Genomic DNA, 18,137 nt, shown 5'->3' on the forward strand with positions numbered 1-18,137 from the left:
AAATGTACGTACCACAAAACTATAATATATAGTAACAATCAAATATAAGAAGCTTTTGCCATGCACAAAGCTATAGTAGCACGACAAATATAGAGCCTCTATTGATTAAACCACATTCCTCGATTTGTCATATCAGGATTCAAATAAAAATATAACCATGACAAATAATATTATTACTTCGTGTCTGGCGATAATCGGTTCAAAATAATATGTTCTAAATGATTCTGTAAATAAAAAAATAAAGTTTTGAGAAGATATCAAACATATTAGTATATTCAGTATATTATATAAACATGTGTAAGTATACAAAACATTGTGTAAACTAACACAAAAAACAATCAATCGTAACACTTCGTCCATCTTTGGATTCTCTGTAAAGAGTAGGCCGGTTGGGTCCAGAGTGCAAACAATTGTGGTTTTATTGTTGGTGGTGTGTAGCCTTCGTCATGGTCTCGGATATGAATTTAGTGTTGGAAACATGATAATGTCTATTAAATTGCTCTATTTTGAGGCAATGTTTACAGATTTATCACAAATTGCGAATGTTTTATTCAACAGTGATTTGTTCATAAAAAAAACTGCAAAAAAACGCATAAATATTGCCTTTATTCGTTCATATCCGCACTTTTCGTTCATATCCGCGGATATGAGTCATATACGTATTTTAGACGGACCGTATTTGTTGAATTTTTAATGAGCGCATTGCAAGATGCGCTTCAAAACAATATTTCCAGTTGTCATACTAGTCTTTCATGTGAATTGTATACATGCTGAGTTTGTGACTGCTGGTGTTGTGGCTGTTGGATCTGCAATAACTGCAGGATTACTGGCTGGTTTCAATGTGTTTAACTGTATGATTAATGAATGCTGCAATGACAGGTGGATCTCAACAAACTTCACAGGTAAAAGTACAAAACATACAACTATGTTTTCAAAAAAGCGGTTAATTATCTATCTCTCAAAAGGAAATGGCAAAGGATTAGGAATTAAATAAAATGATTATTTCAGCGCTCGAGATTTTGATGCTCCTTTAAAGCATCAATAAAGCATGATGAGCATTAATAGTATTAAATACAACTTACTCATCTGTTTAGATTATGATACTTCTATTTCTTCTTATTAATCTTAATATCTTGAGCAGAGGCATAGCCTAGCCCATATAAACAGACTCCCACTTTGATAATTTTTTCTATGCACCCCTTCATAAACATAAGAGCAGTTCTCTGCAGCTGATCAGTGCGTATCACTAAACAGACAGCGTTTGTGACCAATTAAGGAAAGGGATGAATAAACTTTGTAAAAACATGAAATTTACATGAATTGCAACCTACCAACGTTATCAGTTGCATGAACCCTTAAAACACATGACAATGTTTTAACACGCTATTCTTATTTACATTTTTACAGCAAAATTCAGAACAGTGCAAATATTCAAAAATCATTATTGACTTAATAGGCTACATTACAAATAACAATGTGCAAAAGATTGGTGTACTGCAACCTAACCTATAGCGACACTGTGAGTAGGCAACATTGCTACAGTTTTTCAATACCATGGATAAAGGTTGAAAAGAATAACAAAGTAAATATAAAGCAATTATTTCCTGTTTTAATGGTACCATTTGCACGAGTTTGTGCTTTAGGCAGGTTAACATTGATAAGTTTTTGCAGTTTCAGTGGTCCTTAGCCCTTGCAGTGGTGATCAAATTAGGACAATTGACAGCGCATTGCTACTCTCAGCAACCCTTTGGGTTATAAAGCTGAAAGTTGAATTATTGCAACTAAGGCGAAGCCTAGTCCATATATACGGACTCACAGAGCCTTTGACTATTTTTGCTGAAACAGCACGGGGACCTTTGGGTTATAAAGCTCAGAGTTGAATTATTGCAACTAAGGCGTAGCCCCTCCATTCACCACCCAATATTTTCATTCCAATAATTCATCAAACTTAAATGATGTTTCTTGCCTTTATGCCCGCAAATTTGTAAATGATCAAAGAGTATTGTTTAAAATATTACCTTCTCTGTACTGAAAAGTGCAAGATTGCAGTTACAATCTTGTCTCATTGATACGACAGAATGAGCTTCAAATTGTTAAAAAAATGCTCCCAATCGGCTATTGAAACTGTGTATTGTTAATAGAATTTGCAAAGAGATTCAAATATTAGGAAAGAAATCATAACCATACATGTATCACAAAGTAAAAGAAATAAGTTCCAAACATATCGTTGGTAAGGCGTCACCTCTAGTAGTAAGTAACATTTTACAGTCTTTATTCTTGTTGAGCAGTTCTTTGCATTTTTCATAAAAGTTATACACATTTGCTCAATCAAAGCAATTTTTGGGAAGCATATTAATATCCTCCATTAAAAAAAATGATGTAATTTATCCTATTTAGACTTAATGGTCCAGTTAAGCTTTTTTGTTGCACTTGTACGCAGGTCAGTTTGGAATGCACAAAAGGAGCCTTAAGTGGGGGGCTTGTCCACTTAGCGACACAAAAATGGTACAGGTAAAGTTCAATTGTCCAAATTTCTGTTTTAAACAGAAATGTTTCAATGGAGAAAAGAAATTACAGTCAGTTAATTGTTTCTTTCTGACTTCTGAGGCGAATTGTGTAAAATTTTAAGTCAAAACTTCTGGTGCTCATCAGGTTAATGCCCAGGGCAAAATGCTTCCTCTACTACAAATGTACATGTACACCTCTGATCCTTAGGATAACCCTTCCATTTTGGATGCATCAACAACCACCCAACACATACATGCATTTTAAACTAATTCTCAAATCTGTATAAAAAACATTATTGGAAATAAATCTATCTCTCACAGTATCAACAAGAAATGCGTCAACGACATTACATGTACTCACATTTTAAAGGTTCAAACTATTAATAAACACAATCATGACCCAATTGGTTTATAAAGTTAACCATAGGTGATCACAAGACTTAATTATGGAGGCCAGTACGTAAATGTTTAATATGATGCAGAAATTAAAATTTCTATTCAATGCTGATTTTGCATTTGCCTAGGTAAATTAAGGCACATGTAAAACTTATTAAGTTTTATTTTAGCATAGTCTAGCAGGTAATGGGCAATGCCCCTTATTTGTACTCATACTTGATCAAAAAGGACTTCATAAAATTAATAAGGATTAAAATCTAGGATGCAATTAATGCCTGCATATGTATTGTTTTTATGCCCCCATTCGAAGAAAAGGAGGCATATAGTGATCGGACTGTCCGTCTGTCCGTCCGTCTGTCTGTCTGTCCGTCTTTCCGTGACACTTTGCATTTGGGTTTCCAAAAATGCTCATAACTTCTATGTCCCTTGAGATATAACCTTCATATTTGGTATGCATGTGTATATGGATAAGGCCTTTCCATACGCACTCAATTTTTGACCCCTGTGACCTTGACCTTGAACTTAGGGTCCGCGTTTAGGTTTCAAAATCTGTGTTTAGGTTTCGAAAAATGCTCATAACTTCTATGTCCCTTGAGATATAACTTTCATATTTGGTATGCATGTGTATATGGACAAGGCCTTTCCATACGCACAAAATTTTTTACCCCTGTGACCTTGACGTTGAACTTAGGGTCCACGTTTTGGTTTTGAAATCTGCGTTTAGGTGTGAAAAATGCTATAACTTCTATCAAAGCGTTTATAGGGGGCATATGTCATCCTATGGTGACAGCTCTTGTTTATTATGCCCCCTGTAGGAATGCATATAGGTAGTGATCGGACTGTCCATCCGTCTGTCCATCTTTCCGTCACACTTTGCGTTTAGGTTTCGAAAAATGCTCATAACTTCTATGTCCCTTGAGATGTAACCTTCATATTTGGTATGCATGTGTATATGGACAAGGCCTTTCCATACGCATAAACATTTTGACCCCTGTGACCTTGACGTTGAACTTAGGCTCTGCGTTTAGGTTTCGAAATCTGTGTTTAGGTTTCGAAAAATGCTCATAACTTCTATGTCCCTTGAGATGTAACCTTCATATTTGGTATGCATGTGTATATGGACAAGGCCTTTCCATACGCACAAAAATGTTGACCCCTGTGATCTTGACGTTGAACTAAGGGTGCGCGTTTAGGTTTCGAAATCTGCGTTTAGGTTTCGAAAAATGCTCATTACTTCTATGTCCCTTGAGATATAACCTTCATATTTGGTATGCATGTGTATATGGACAAGGCCTTTCCATACGCACAAAAATTTTGACCCCTGTGACCTTGATCTTGAACTTAGGGTCTGTGTTTAGGTTTCAAAATCTGCGTTTAGGTTTTGAAAAAAACTCATAACTTCTATCAAGCATTTATAGGGGGCAAAAGTCATCCTATGGTGACAGCTCTTGTTAAAGAGGAAGAATGACTACTTTGCAAATAAACACTATCCTTGAGCTGAGTTTAATGGCACCTGAATTTTTGTGATTTTCCTTTCCTATTCTTTGTTTATAGATACATTGACCATCATGAATAGTTATCAATAATACTTTTTAAGTGACATGTTACATTATAACCCCTTTTGCGTTATATATACATGTATGTAGGGATAATGGATCTCATAAACATTATCAGATGAGAAATTCTAGTGTTTAAAGAAGTTCAAGTGATTAATTACACACATTACATGATTATTCACTCAACATGATATTAAATGATATTTGTGAGAGCAGTGGTCTAATGGTAGGAGGCTGGCTTAGGGATCGAGAGGTCCCGGGTTGGAATCCCGCCCTGACCGCTGGAATTTCCTTGAGCAAGAAATTTATCCCACAACTGCTCCTCTCCACCCAGGTGTATTAATGGGTACCTGTGAGGGAAATAAGCCAATGTGCCGTGGCGTCATACTGCGCCAAGATCTTAACGGATGACTTATGACCCAGTGATCAGGGAAAAACTGTAAAGCGCCTTTGAACGCACATCTCAAGTATAAAAAGCCTTTAAACGTGCACTCTTGCATGAAAAGGGCGCTATATAAATCTGGTATAATAATAATAATAATGATATTAAACCCAAAAATGGTTAAAGCTTGGGTAACTCCAAAATACAAGTAGTATACAAGGCTAGTTTAAAACATGATGCATTTTATAAATTTCAGACTTGTCACTGACATTGCGGTCCAAGTTATATGGACAGCACCTTGTGACAGAACCAGTCCTTAAGCACCTGAAAGGTCATTCCAGGGAGACGCCCAGTAAGGCGCTGGTCTTGTCTTTTCATGGCTGGACTGGCACAGGGAAGAACCATGTGAGCCGTATAGTGGCTGAAAAGATGTTTGTTAAAGGAATGAAGAGTAAATATGTCCACCTGATCTCTGCAACTAAGGAGTTTCCACATGAGGAGATGGTTTCCTTCTATAAGGTGAGAAAGATTGTGGTTTGATATTACTGACTACCATTTGTTCTGCGAAAATTAAATGCCCCTCAGGGCATGAAAATGGTATTATATTATGTTAAACTCTGTATGAAAATTTGTGTGGTAGTGGCCCTTATTAGAAAATATATGGTATTTACTGTTTACTTGTGATGTTGAATATTTTACTGGGGTCTTGCAAAATGTTTTGGTAAACCTAATGCAATAATAAAGACATTATTGATAAATACTTTCCCTTGTATTGTTTTGTTCATGATATTTCATAAATCACAATCTTTTGGAATGGCCTTTTTCAGACTTTTAGTTTAAGTTTTAATTGCATACTGAACAAGCTGCAATGTTTGGGGTTTGAGATTCTTGAAGTGATGGTCTGTGACAGTTTTTATGTGGGTATTTACAAAAAAAGATGATAACAAACAACTTTTTAGGACATACAATTCATCAAGTAAGTAAGTAATAGCAACAATTTTCATTTCTAAAGTTCTTATAGGCAAAGTAGTTTCCAACCCTATATTTTAGGTTAACCAGCATGTCATTGTTAGTTAAGTAGATACCTAAGTTAGGAGTAGTTTGTGCTGTTACAACATTTCTTGCTAATTTTTAGGACAAACTCCGTGACATGATAGAGAGGGCTGTGAAGGAGTGTTCACGTGCGTTAATCATCATTGATGAGATGGACAAGATGCCCCCTGGTGTAGTTGACACCATCAAACCTTACCTTGACTTCTACGAGGAGTTGGGCGGAGTCGACTACAGGAAAGCCATTTTCTTCTTTCTCAGGTATGCTGAGCCTTTTTTTATAACAATTTATTAAGGCAACATATATTTTATCAGTAGTAAATAAAAAATGGGGGGGGTTAAAATTTCCCTAGATTTCATTATCATTTTTAGCTCTACTGGGCGAAGGCCTGAAGAACTTATGTCATGGCGTGGTTTCTGTCGTCCGTGCGTGCATGCGTTAGACTTTTTCTTGTTTACGCGATAAAAGTCCACAGTTTTCATCCGATTTTTTTCAAACTTGTTCAGTGTCTTTATATTAATATGGACTTGAACCCTATTGAAAATGGGTTACATCAGGGTAAAAAGTCCATAATTATCTCCTCTTGAATTTGAGAAAATTGTGAAATAAGGCTTGTTTACGCAATAAAGTCCACAGTTTTCATCCAATCATTTCCCAACCTGCACAGTGTCTTTATCTGAATGATGAGTCAAACCCTATTGAAAATGAGCAATATCGGAGTTATAAGTCCAGAATTATCTCCCCTTGAATTTGAGAAAAAAATGAAAATTCTGATTTTTTATGTGATAAAGTCCATAATTTTCATCCAATTCTTGGCAAACTTGCACAGTGTCTTTGTATCAATGAGGACTAAAACCCTTTTTTAAAAAGAGCAATATCAAAGCAATAAGTCCAGAATGACTTCCCCTTGAATATGAGACAATTTTGAAATCCAGCTTGTTTACGCAATAAATTCCACAGTTTTCATCCAATAATTACTAAATTTGCACAGTATCTTTATATCAATGAGGACTTGAACCCTATTGAATATGAGCAGTATTGGAAAAATAAGTACACAATAATCTCTCCTTGAATTTGAGAAAATTCTCCTTGTTTGCGCGATTAAGTACACAGTTTCCATCTTATTTTTTCCAAACTTGCACAGTGTTTATAGCAGTAGAGCGATTCAGGCTCTCATGGGCCTCTTGTTCTTAGATATCTGTCCATGATCATTCCAGTAATACAGCAGGTAATGATATTGCTGAGAAGACCATGAGGTACTGGAATGAAGGTGTGGCCAGAGAATCCATCAAGTTGAAGGAAATGGAGGAAGTGATCCGCTTACCTGCCCTGAACATCAAATCTAGTAATTATAGATCTCTCTTATATTATTAACATCTCTTATAAAAAATATCTAAGTAATTACCTCCCTGGTATTTCCCTGAATACAGTAATATCAAATTGAGTAAATGTCAGGTGCTATGGACACTTTCAAGCCTGTCAGTCATATGTACATAGACTTACACTATAAGCCAATCACCTGTGTAAAGGATCGAATTTACAAAAGCTCTTTTTTGGTAGCATTTGTGATTTTGGATGAATAGAAATTAATCCTTTGACTATACCCAGAGCAATGTATTTAACACTGTTATAAGGATTCCAGTACTTTCTTCCCTTGTTCTGTGGAATTTAGTAATGTCAAAGCAAGATGTAATAATTCTAGTACTTTTTACAAATGTACATGTAATATCAAATCCACAAATGATTTCCCTTTTATAATTGAAATCTGCACTAATGATTTTTTAAATGTCAAGTCCTGTAATTATCACCCTTATACTAGTATACCTTGTTTTATCAAATCCATCACTTATTTCTTTTGAACTATTTATACCAGTAATGTAAAATCCAGCAATTACATACATTGAACTATTGAATTTTGTAATATACAATCAAGCCTTAAAATTTTGAGCTCAGTAATAATGAATCCAGGTTGTATCACCCTTGAACTATTTAACTCTGTAATATAAAATCCAGCAATTATCTACCTTGAACTATGAACTATGTTATATGAAATCCAATAATTATATTCTGTGAAATATTGAACTTTGTTTTATAAAATCAATAAATTATCTCCCTTGAACTATTGAACAATGAAATATAAAATTCTGCCTTTTTTCCTTTGAACCATTTAACTCTGTAATATAAACTACAGCATTTATCTGCCTTGAACTAGTGAACTCTGTAATATATAATCCAGAAATTAATCATCCTTGAACTATTGAACTCAGTAATATAAAATCGATTGAGAAATTATCCCCCTTGAACTTTTGAAATTTTAGCTCATCTATTTAAAAAAAAAAGAAGAGCTATTGTCATCACCTTGGCGTCGGCGTCTGGTTAAGTTTTGTGTTTAGGTCCACTTTAGTCATAAAGTATCAAAGCTATTGCATTCAAACTTGGTACAATTACTTTCTTTCATGAGGGGACTGGGCAGGCAAAGATAGATAAAAATTTGGCGTGCATTTTGACAGAATTATGTGCCCATTTTATACTTAGAAAATTTGAAAATTTGGTTAAGTTTTGTGTTTAGGTCCACTTTATTCCTAAAGTATCAAAGCTATTGCTTTATGGTCGAATGGTTATTTAATTTGGCCACCTTTTACCACAGTTAAGGGGACTTACAACCTGGTATTAGGCCTTGAAAGGGCTGGAAAAGCTCTGCAGAAAATATGGCGTCCTGCTTACCTCACCTTCGCAGATTCAATTCTCCTCGATTCCCGCAAGACGCGCTGTAGCCACAAGTAGAATTAATCACCCACAAGAAACTCATCCAGTCTGGTTCCCACCTCGTAGAGCCTGGTTCCCGCCATCAAAGTAGCGAATGCTACAGCTTTCATACTTTGACACTTACTAACTATCATAAGGGGACTGTGCAGGCAAAGTTATGTAACTCTGACTGGCATTTTGACAGAATTATGGCCCCTTTATACTTACAAAAGTGAAAATTGTGTTAAAATTTGTGTTTTGGTCCACTTAACTTCTTAAGTATCATAGCTATTGCTTTCAGACTTGGAACACTCACAAACTATCATAAGTGGACTGTAAAGGACAAGTTGCATAACTCTGGTTGTCATTTTGACGGAATTATGGCCCTTTTTTTACTTGGTAACTTTGAATATATGGTTAAATTTTGTGTTTACATCCACTTTATTATCCCCCGCCAGAGGCGGAGGGATATTGTTTTGGCGTTGTCCGTCCGTCCGGCACTTTTGTGTCCGGAGCCATATCTTGTAAGTGCTTTGGCGGATTTCATTGAAACTTCGTATGAGTATATATATGCATAAGAGGATGATGCACCCCAAATGGCATTGTACACCATCTGTTAAAAACAGAGTTATGGGCCTTTGTATCTTGAAAAAATGCTTTTTACTATAGGCACTTTTGTGTCCGGAGCCATATCTTGGAAGTGCTTTAGCGGATTTCATTGAAACTTTGTATGAGTATATATATGCATAAGAGGATGATGCACGCCAAATGGATGTACAACATTTGTTAAAAACAGAGTTATGGCCCTTTGTATCTTGAAAAAATGCTTTTTACTATAGGCACTTTTGTGTACGGAGCCATATCTTGGAAGTGCTTTGGCGGATTTCATTGAAACTTGGTATGAGTATATATATGCATTAGAGGATGATGCATGCCAAATGGCATTGTATACCATCTGTTAAAAACAGAGTTATGGCCCTTTGTATCTTGAAAAAATGCTTTTTACTATAGGCACTTTTGTGTCCGGAGCCATATCTTGGAAGTGCTTTGGCGGATTTCATTGAAACTTGGTATGAGTATATATCCCCTGCCAGAGGCGGAGGGATATTGTTTTGGCGTTGTCTGGCTGTCCGTCCGGCTGTCCGTCCGTCCGTCACTTTTGTGTCCGGAGCCATATCTTGGAAGTGCTTTGGCATATTTCATTGAAACTTCGTATGAGTATATATAAGTATAAGAGGATGATTCACGCCAAATGGCATTGTACACTATCTGTTAAAACCAGAGTTATGGTCCTTTGTATCTTGAAAAAATCCTTTTTACTATAGGCACTTTTGTGTCCGGAGCCATATCTTTTTTAACATAACAGATGTTGTGTTCACTCTGCAACACTCTGAAAATTGAGTTTATATAAACATTGAATGTTTTTGTGGAAAACGCACGACTTATTACTTCACCTAAATAAATTTTGAAGGCTCAAGAACCTTCCTCTGTCTTAGTTTTGAGTTATTGTCCTCCGTCCGTCCATCTGTCAGTATGTTCATCCGTCCGATTTGCACCCATCCTCAAACAAAGCATATGTTGCGGGGGATATCAATTCTACGAATTTGCTTGTTTATAAAGTATCAAGGCTATTGCAAGTTGAATTTTACCTTGACCTTTAAATGACTTTGACTCTCAAGGTCAAATAATAAGTTTTACGACATTTAATTACCAAAAAATTGATTCCAATCTGTAGCTAGAGATGTTGTCTGTCAGATTTGACAAGTAGGTCATGCAGTTTGTTTATAAACAAAATCCAGAGGGCGCTAATGAAATACCGTGACTCAACATGATCCGTGAGTAACATGTAACTGGGTTTGAGTATACAATCCAGCATGTATCTCCATTGGACTATTTAACTCTGTAATATAAAATCCAGCAACTATCTCTCTTGTACTATTAAACTATGTCATATACGATCCAGCAAAAATCTACCTTGAACTAATGAACCCTGTAATATGGAATTCAGGAATTATCTACCTTGAACTAATGAACTCTGTAATATGGAATTCAGCGATAATCTACTTGGAAGTATTGAAATCTGTAATATAATATCCTGCACTTATCTCCCTTGAAGTATTGAATTCTGGCATATCAAATCCAATATTTTTCTCTCTTTTAATGTTGAACTCTGTAATCCCAGTAATATCAAATCAATGTATTATTTTCATTTTACTCCTTAACATTTTAATATCACATACAGTTATTATCAACCTGTTGCTATTGAACTATTTGTGTCAAATCAATTCATTATCTCCATGGTTCTATTGAAATCTGACTTTTATTTCAAATCCTCAGAATAGTTATTACGTTTCAGTTGTGTAACAGTGCACATTAAGGTCTTATCGGCCACTGTGCACAATGTTTCTTTTGTTCTTTATGGGGTCGTGGGGAATACCATATTAAATCCAGTAGTGAAAGAACATCCAGAAATGACCTCCATTCATTAAATCACATAAACCTTCTTTGTATTATTAAACTCTGGTATATGAATTTGAGTAGCCTTTCTTATTGCACTGGTGAACTAAATACATGTAATATCAAATCCAGCTGTATTATCAAGTCTGTAAATGTCTGCCTAGTATTACAGAACTCTGAAATATTATATCCCATCTTCTTTGTTCTACTTGGCTTTATACAAGCAATTTGAAGCAAATCCAGTAGTTACCTCCCTTGTTCTTACAACCTACATGAACTTCAACATCGTTACATTTCAGGTGGCTTATGGCACAGCGAACTCATTACAAAGAACCTTATCTCATCATATATTCCATTCTTACCACTAGAAAGGAAACATGTGAAGCAGTGCATCAAGGACTCCTTACTGGAAAAGAAAATCTTTAAGTCTGAATCTGAGATCCCTGACGCTGTAGTGCAGGAGATTGCAGATGAATTGGAGTACTACCCCAAAGATGTACAGCTCTTCTCTACAACTGGTTGCAAGAGAATACACCAAAAGATAGATTTTGTTATGGAAACCGTCTAGAGTTTTGATTTTTCATTAGTATTTGAGTTGCGTTTCTTTTTGCTTAATATATGGCTTATTTGATGCATAATGCATACATTAGTAAGATGTGTATATATCAGTTTATCTATTTAAACTCGCAAAGATGTATTTATTGCTAAAGTGTTATTGTATGGGTGGTATACAATAATTCAATTTAAATATACATATTGCACAATTCAATAAACAAGACCCAACTGGTAAAATAAATATATATATTTTTTAACTATAATAAACAAGGTATGTTTAACAAACAAAAAATGTGCTCAAAATATAGTGTTAACAGTTGAAAATGTGCATTTATTCTCCTTTTTTTGTTCATAATAAGTCATGAACATGTTGCAGCCGTCTTTGGAAGTATTGCGGTGACATGTATTGTTTGTCCTATCGTTTATGACTGCTTATATATAAGTTAAGTTCTTATTATCTGACATAGTGGGATACATTTTTTTCAAAATAAAAAGTTAAAAAGATACCGTTTCCTTATATTTGGACTCCTTTGCTTGTGTGTGTCTATAAGTGAGTTGGTAATGCCCTTGGCCGTGTCCGCTAAGCTCATTATATAATGTTATGCAAATTACAAACATTTTTCAAATAAATTGAAAACAGCGAGTAGTGAAACATTTCAAGGCATTTGCTATGGCGATGTTATATATAATATATATTATATACATTACAAAGGGTATTGAATACCTATAATTTATGGAATTTAGAACAATTACGTCATCGATACATTGATAACATCCATTCTAACTGAAACAATTTGTTAAACCAACGAAGAAATAAATAGTAATTATCAAAGGGAAACTGTCAAATGCGATATGACGTGCAAAACAACACTTTACACAACCAGTTTTAACAGGAAGGTTACATAAATATGGAAACGCATTTAAATTACTTTCAATCTATAAAAGAAACATACCGCTCAAGTTTGGGCATGAGATTGTGCTACTTTCAATGCAAGTTTATTATTAGAATCGTTTCTACAAATTACTTATCATTTACCTCACCTTCGCAGATTCAATTCTCCTCGATTCCCGCAAGACGCGCTGTAGCCACAAGTAGAATTAATCACCCACAAGAAACTCATCCAGTCTGGTTCCCACCTCGTAGAGCCTGGTTCCCGCCATCAAAGTAGCGAATGCTACAGCTTTCATACTTTGACACTTACTAACTATCATAAGGGGACTGTGCAGGCAAAGTTATGTAACTCTGACTGGCATTTTGACAGAATTATGGCCCCTTTATACTTACAAAAGTGAAAATTGTGTTAAATTTTGTGTTTTGGTCCACTTAACTTCTTAAGTATCATAGCTATTGCTTTCAGACTTGGAACACTCACAAACTATCATAAGTGGACTGTAAAGGACAAGTTGCATAACTCTGGTTGTCATTTTGACGGAATTGTGGCCCTTTTTTTACTTGGTAACTTTGAATATATGGTTAAATTTTGTGTTTACATCCACTTTATTATCCCCCGCCAGAGGCGGAGGGATATTGTTTTGGCGTTGTCCGTCCGTCCGGCACTTTTGTGTCCGGAGCCATATCTTGGAAGTGCTTTGGCGGATTTCATTGAAACTTCGTATGAGTATATATATGCATAAGAGGATGATGCAGCCCAAATGGCATTGTACACCATCTGTTAAAAACAGAGTTATGGCCCTTTGTATCTTGAAAAAATGCTTTTTACTATAGGCACTTTTGTGTCCGGAGCCATATCTTGGAAGTGCTTTGGCGGATTTCATTGAAACTTTGTATGAGTATATATATGCATAAGAGGATGATGCACGCCAAATGGCATTGTACAACATTTGTTAAAAACAGAGTTATGGCCCTTTGTATCTTGAAAAAATGCTTTTTACTATAGGCACTTTTGTGTACGGAGCCATATCTTGGAAGTGCTTTGGCGGATTTCATTGAAACTTGGTATGAGTATATATATGCATTAGAGGATGATGCATGCCAAATGGCATTGTATACCATCTGTTAAAAACAGAGTTATGGCCCTTTGTATCTTGAAAAAATGCTTTTTACTATAGGCACTTTTGTGTCCGGAGCCATATCTTGGAAGTGCTTTGGCGGATTTCATTGAAACTTGGTATGAGTATATATCCCCTGCCAGAGGCGGAGGGATATTGTTTTGGCGTTGTCTGGCTGTCCGTCCGGCTGTCCGTCCGTCCGTCACTTTTGTGTCCGGAGCCATATCTTGGAAGTGCTTTGGCATATTTCATTGAAACTTCGTATGAGTATATATAAGTATAAGAGGATGATTCACGCCAAATGGCATTGTACACTTTCTGTTAAAACCAGAGTTATGGCCCTTTGTATCTTGAAAAAATCCTTTTTACTATAGGCACTTTTGTGTCCGGAGCCATATCTTTTTTAACATAACAGATGTTGTGTTCACTCTGCAACACTCTGAAAATTGAGTGTATATAAACATTGAATGTTTTTGTGGAAAACGCACGACTTATTACTTCACCTAAATAAATTTTGAAGGCTCAAGAACCTTCCTCTGTCTTAGTTTTGGGTTATTGTCCTCCGTCCGTCCGTCCATCTGTCAGTATGTTCATCCGTCCGATTTGCACCCATCCTCAAACAAAGCATATGTTATGGGGGATATCAATTCTACGAATTTGCTTGTTTATAAAGTATCAAGGCTATTGCAAGTTGAATTTTACCTTGACCTTTGAATGACTTTGACTCTCAAGGTCAAATAATTAAATTTTGCTAAAATTGCCATGACTTCGTTATTTATGGTCAGATTTGAATGATACTTTGACAAAACATCTGACATACTACAATAGACTCCACCCAAACCATCCACCATGCCCCCCCCCCCAGAATCCCCCCCCCCCACAAAAGTAATTTTTATTTTTCATTTTTTAATTTAATTCATCTTCCTCAAATGACCACACCCTCACACTATACCCCCAGACCCCCCCCCCCCCCCAAAAAAAAAAAAATAATGTATATTTTTTTTAAACATGGTTAAAAAACAAAAATATTTATTTTTATTATTTTATTTTTGAAATACCGTCCAACTATCCCACCCAAGAATCCCCCCCCCCCCAAAAAAAAAAGAAATTGTATATTTTTTTTGCATTTGTATTTCTTATATTTGGAAGAAAATGTAATGAATCACCACACTATTCACCCCTCTCCACCCCACCCCTACATCTTTTTAGATTGAAATATTAAGATAGGTCCCTACACCTTTTAAAAAGAAAAATAGATGAGCAGTCTGCACCCGCATTCACTTGCGTCTAGAACTGATCTTCATATATCAGATAAATGATTTAAAGGACAATCGTATTTAAATGAACTTAATTGGAAAACTGCCTTCTTATGACGAAAATGCTTGAATATTAACTGCCGTAGAAACAAATTCAACACCACTGTCCGCTATTGTTGTTTATTTTTTCTCCCGGTCGATTCACGGTAAATAGGTTAAATAGCACCAATTTAAAATTGAACATTAATAATCAAAGCTCTGAGATACCATTCTAAGTAACAATCAATAAAGTATATAGAAATTTAAATATAGTGAATTTAAGACAACACATAAAATAAATAGCACAGTTATTTTCAAGAAATGTCGTATTTTTTCGTTACGACAATAAACTGAGCTTAAAAAATTCAAATATTGTTAAAGTCTGAGTTTTACGACATTTAATTACCAAAAAATTGATTCCAATCTGTAGCTAGAGATGTTGTCTGTCAGATTTGACAAGTAGGTCACGCAGTTTGTTTATAAACAAAATCCAGAGGGCGCTAATGAAATACCGTGACTCAACATGATCCGTGAGTAACATGTAACTGGGTTTGAGTATACAATCCAGCATGTATCTCCATTGGACTATTTAACTCTGTAATATAAAATCCAGCAACTATCTCTCTTGTACTATTAAACTATGTCATATACGATCCAGCAAAAATCTACCTTGAACTAATGAACCCTGTAATATGGAATTCAGGAATTATCTACCTTGAACTAATGAACTCTGTAATATGGAATTCAGCGATTATCTACTTGGAAGTATTGTAATCTGTAATATAAAATCCTGCACTTATCTCCCTTGAAGTATTGAATTCTGGCATATCAAATCCAATATTTTTCTCTCTTTTAATGTTGAACTCTGTAATCCCAGTAATATCAAATCAATGTATTATCTTCATTTTACTCCTTAACATTTTAATATCACATACAGTTATTATCAACCTTTTGCTATTGATTTGTGTCAAATCAATTCATTATCTCCATGGTTCTATTGAAATCTGACTTTTATTTCAAATCCTCAGAATAGTTATTACGTTTCAGTTGTGTAACAGTGCACATTAAGGTCTTATCGGCCACGGTGCACAATGTTTCTTTTGTTTTTTATGGGGTCGTGGGGAATACCATATTAAATCCAGTAGTGAAAGAAAATCCAGAAATGACCTCCATTCATTAAATCACATAAACCTTCTTTGTATTATTAAACTCTGGTATATGAATTTGAGTAGCCTTTCTTATTGCACTGGTGAACTAAATACATGTAATATCAAATCCAGCTGTATTATCAAGTCTGTAAATGTCTGCCTAGTATTACAGAACTCTGACATATTATATCCCATCTTCTTTGTTCTACTTGGCTTTATACAAGCAATTTGAAGCAAATCCAGTAGTTACCTCCCTTGTTCTTACAACCTACATGAACTTCAACATCGTTACATTTCAGGTGGCTAATGGCACAGCGAACTCATTACAAAGAACCTTATCTCATCATATATTCCATTCTTACCACTAGAAAGGAAACATGTGAAGCAGTGCATCAAGGACTCCTTACTGGAAAAGAAAATCTTTAAGTCTGAATCTGAGATCCCTGACGCTGTAGTGCAGGAGATTGCAGATGAATTGGAGTACTACCCCAAAGATGTACAGCTCTTCTCTACAACTGGTTGCAAGAGAATACACCAAAAGATAGATTTTGTTATGGAAACCGTCTAGAGTTTTGATTTTTCATTAGTATTTGTGTTGCGTTTCTTTTTGCTTAATATATGGCTTATTTGATGCATAATGAATACATTAGTAAGATGTGTATATATCAGTTTATCTATTTAAACTCGCAAAGTTGTATTTATTGCTAAAGTGTTATTGTATGGGTGGTATACAATAATTCAATTTAAATATACATATTGCACAATTCAATAAACAAGACCCAACTGGTAAAATAAATATATATATTTTTTAACTATAATAAACAAGGTATGTTTAACAAACAAAAAATGTGCTCAAAATATAGTGTTAACAGTTGAAAATGTGCATTTATTCTCCTTTTTTTGTTCATAATAAGTCATGAACATGTTGCAGCCGTCTTTGGAAGTATTGCGGTGACATGTATTGTTTGTCCTATCGTTTATGACTGCTTATATATAAGTTAAGTTCTTATTATCTGACATAGTGGGATACATTTTTTTTCAAAATAAAAAGTTAAAAAGATACCGTTTCCTTATATTTGGACTCCTTTGCTTGTGTGTGTCTATAAGTGAGTTGGTAATGCCCTTGGCCGTGTCCGCTAAGCTCATTATATAATGTTATACAAATTACAAACATTTTTCAAATAAATTGAAAACAGCGAGTAGTGAAACATTTCAAGGCATTTGCTATGGCGATGTTATATATAATATATATTATATACATTACAAATGGTAGTGAATACCTATAATTTATGGAATTGAGAACAATTACGTCATCGATACATTGATAACATCCATTCTAACTGAAACAATTTGTTAAACCAACGAAGAAATAAATAGTAATTATCAAAGGGAAACTGTCAAATGCGATATGACGTGCAAAACAACACTTTACACAACCAGTTTTAACAGGAAGGTTACATAAATATGGAAACGCATTTAAATTACTTTCAATCTATAAAAGAAACATACCGCTCAAGTTTGGGCATGAGATTGTGCTACTTTCAATGCAAGTTTATTATTAGAATCGTTTCTACAAATTACTTATCATTTATTTAAATGGCATTGAAAAAATACATTTCATGATTTTGATCAATATTATATTTAGCCATCGCCCATTTGTTTTCGAAATGATAGCATGCATCAGAAACATGGACGGGATTACAAAAAGTTCATGTTTAAGAAATATCCCGTTAAATAAATAAACAAACTGCATTCAAACAACGAACAGTGAACAAAAATGTGTTAAGTCAGTATTTTTTTTAAGCATTTAATTTTTAAATGAAATTTACACAAATTAACTTTAAATCATTACGGTGAGATAGCTCAAATGAAAGAGAAGTTTGAGTAATAACGAATTTAGTATGGGACAAGTATAGTCAATTTATAATAATTAATGTACCAAAACAATAACTTGAAACAACTTCATATAGAGAACACAACACCAGCTCGCAAAATGTTCATCAAACCTAGTTTACTAACGACGTAACATACAGAA

General features: G+C 34.8%; 1 protein-coding gene across 1 annotated transcript; it reads left to right on the forward strand.

Moving 5' to 3' along the window:
• Positions 1–421: 421 nt before the first annotated feature.
• Positions 422–12,155, forward strand: LOC127879427 (torsin-1A-like). Its single transcript, XM_052426254.1, has 5 exons — positions 422–902; positions 5,098–5,360; positions 5,977–6,152; positions 7,110–7,237; positions 11,394–12,155. The coding sequence occupies exons 1-5, from the start codon at positions 710–712 to the stop codon at positions 11,660–11,662; spliced, it is 1,029 nt and encodes a 342-aa protein (XP_052282214.1). The 5' UTR covers positions 422–709; the 3' UTR covers positions 11,663–12,155.
• Positions 12,156–18,137: the final 5,982 nt, after the last annotated feature.

Source organism: Dreissena polymorpha, chromosome 4 (genome assembly GCF_020536995.1).
Source record: "Dreissena polymorpha isolate Duluth1 chromosome 4, UMN_Dpol_1.0, whole genome shotgun sequence".
Taxonomy (NCBI): Eukaryota; Metazoa; Mollusca; class Bivalvia; order Myida; family Dreissenidae; genus Dreissena; species Dreissena polymorpha.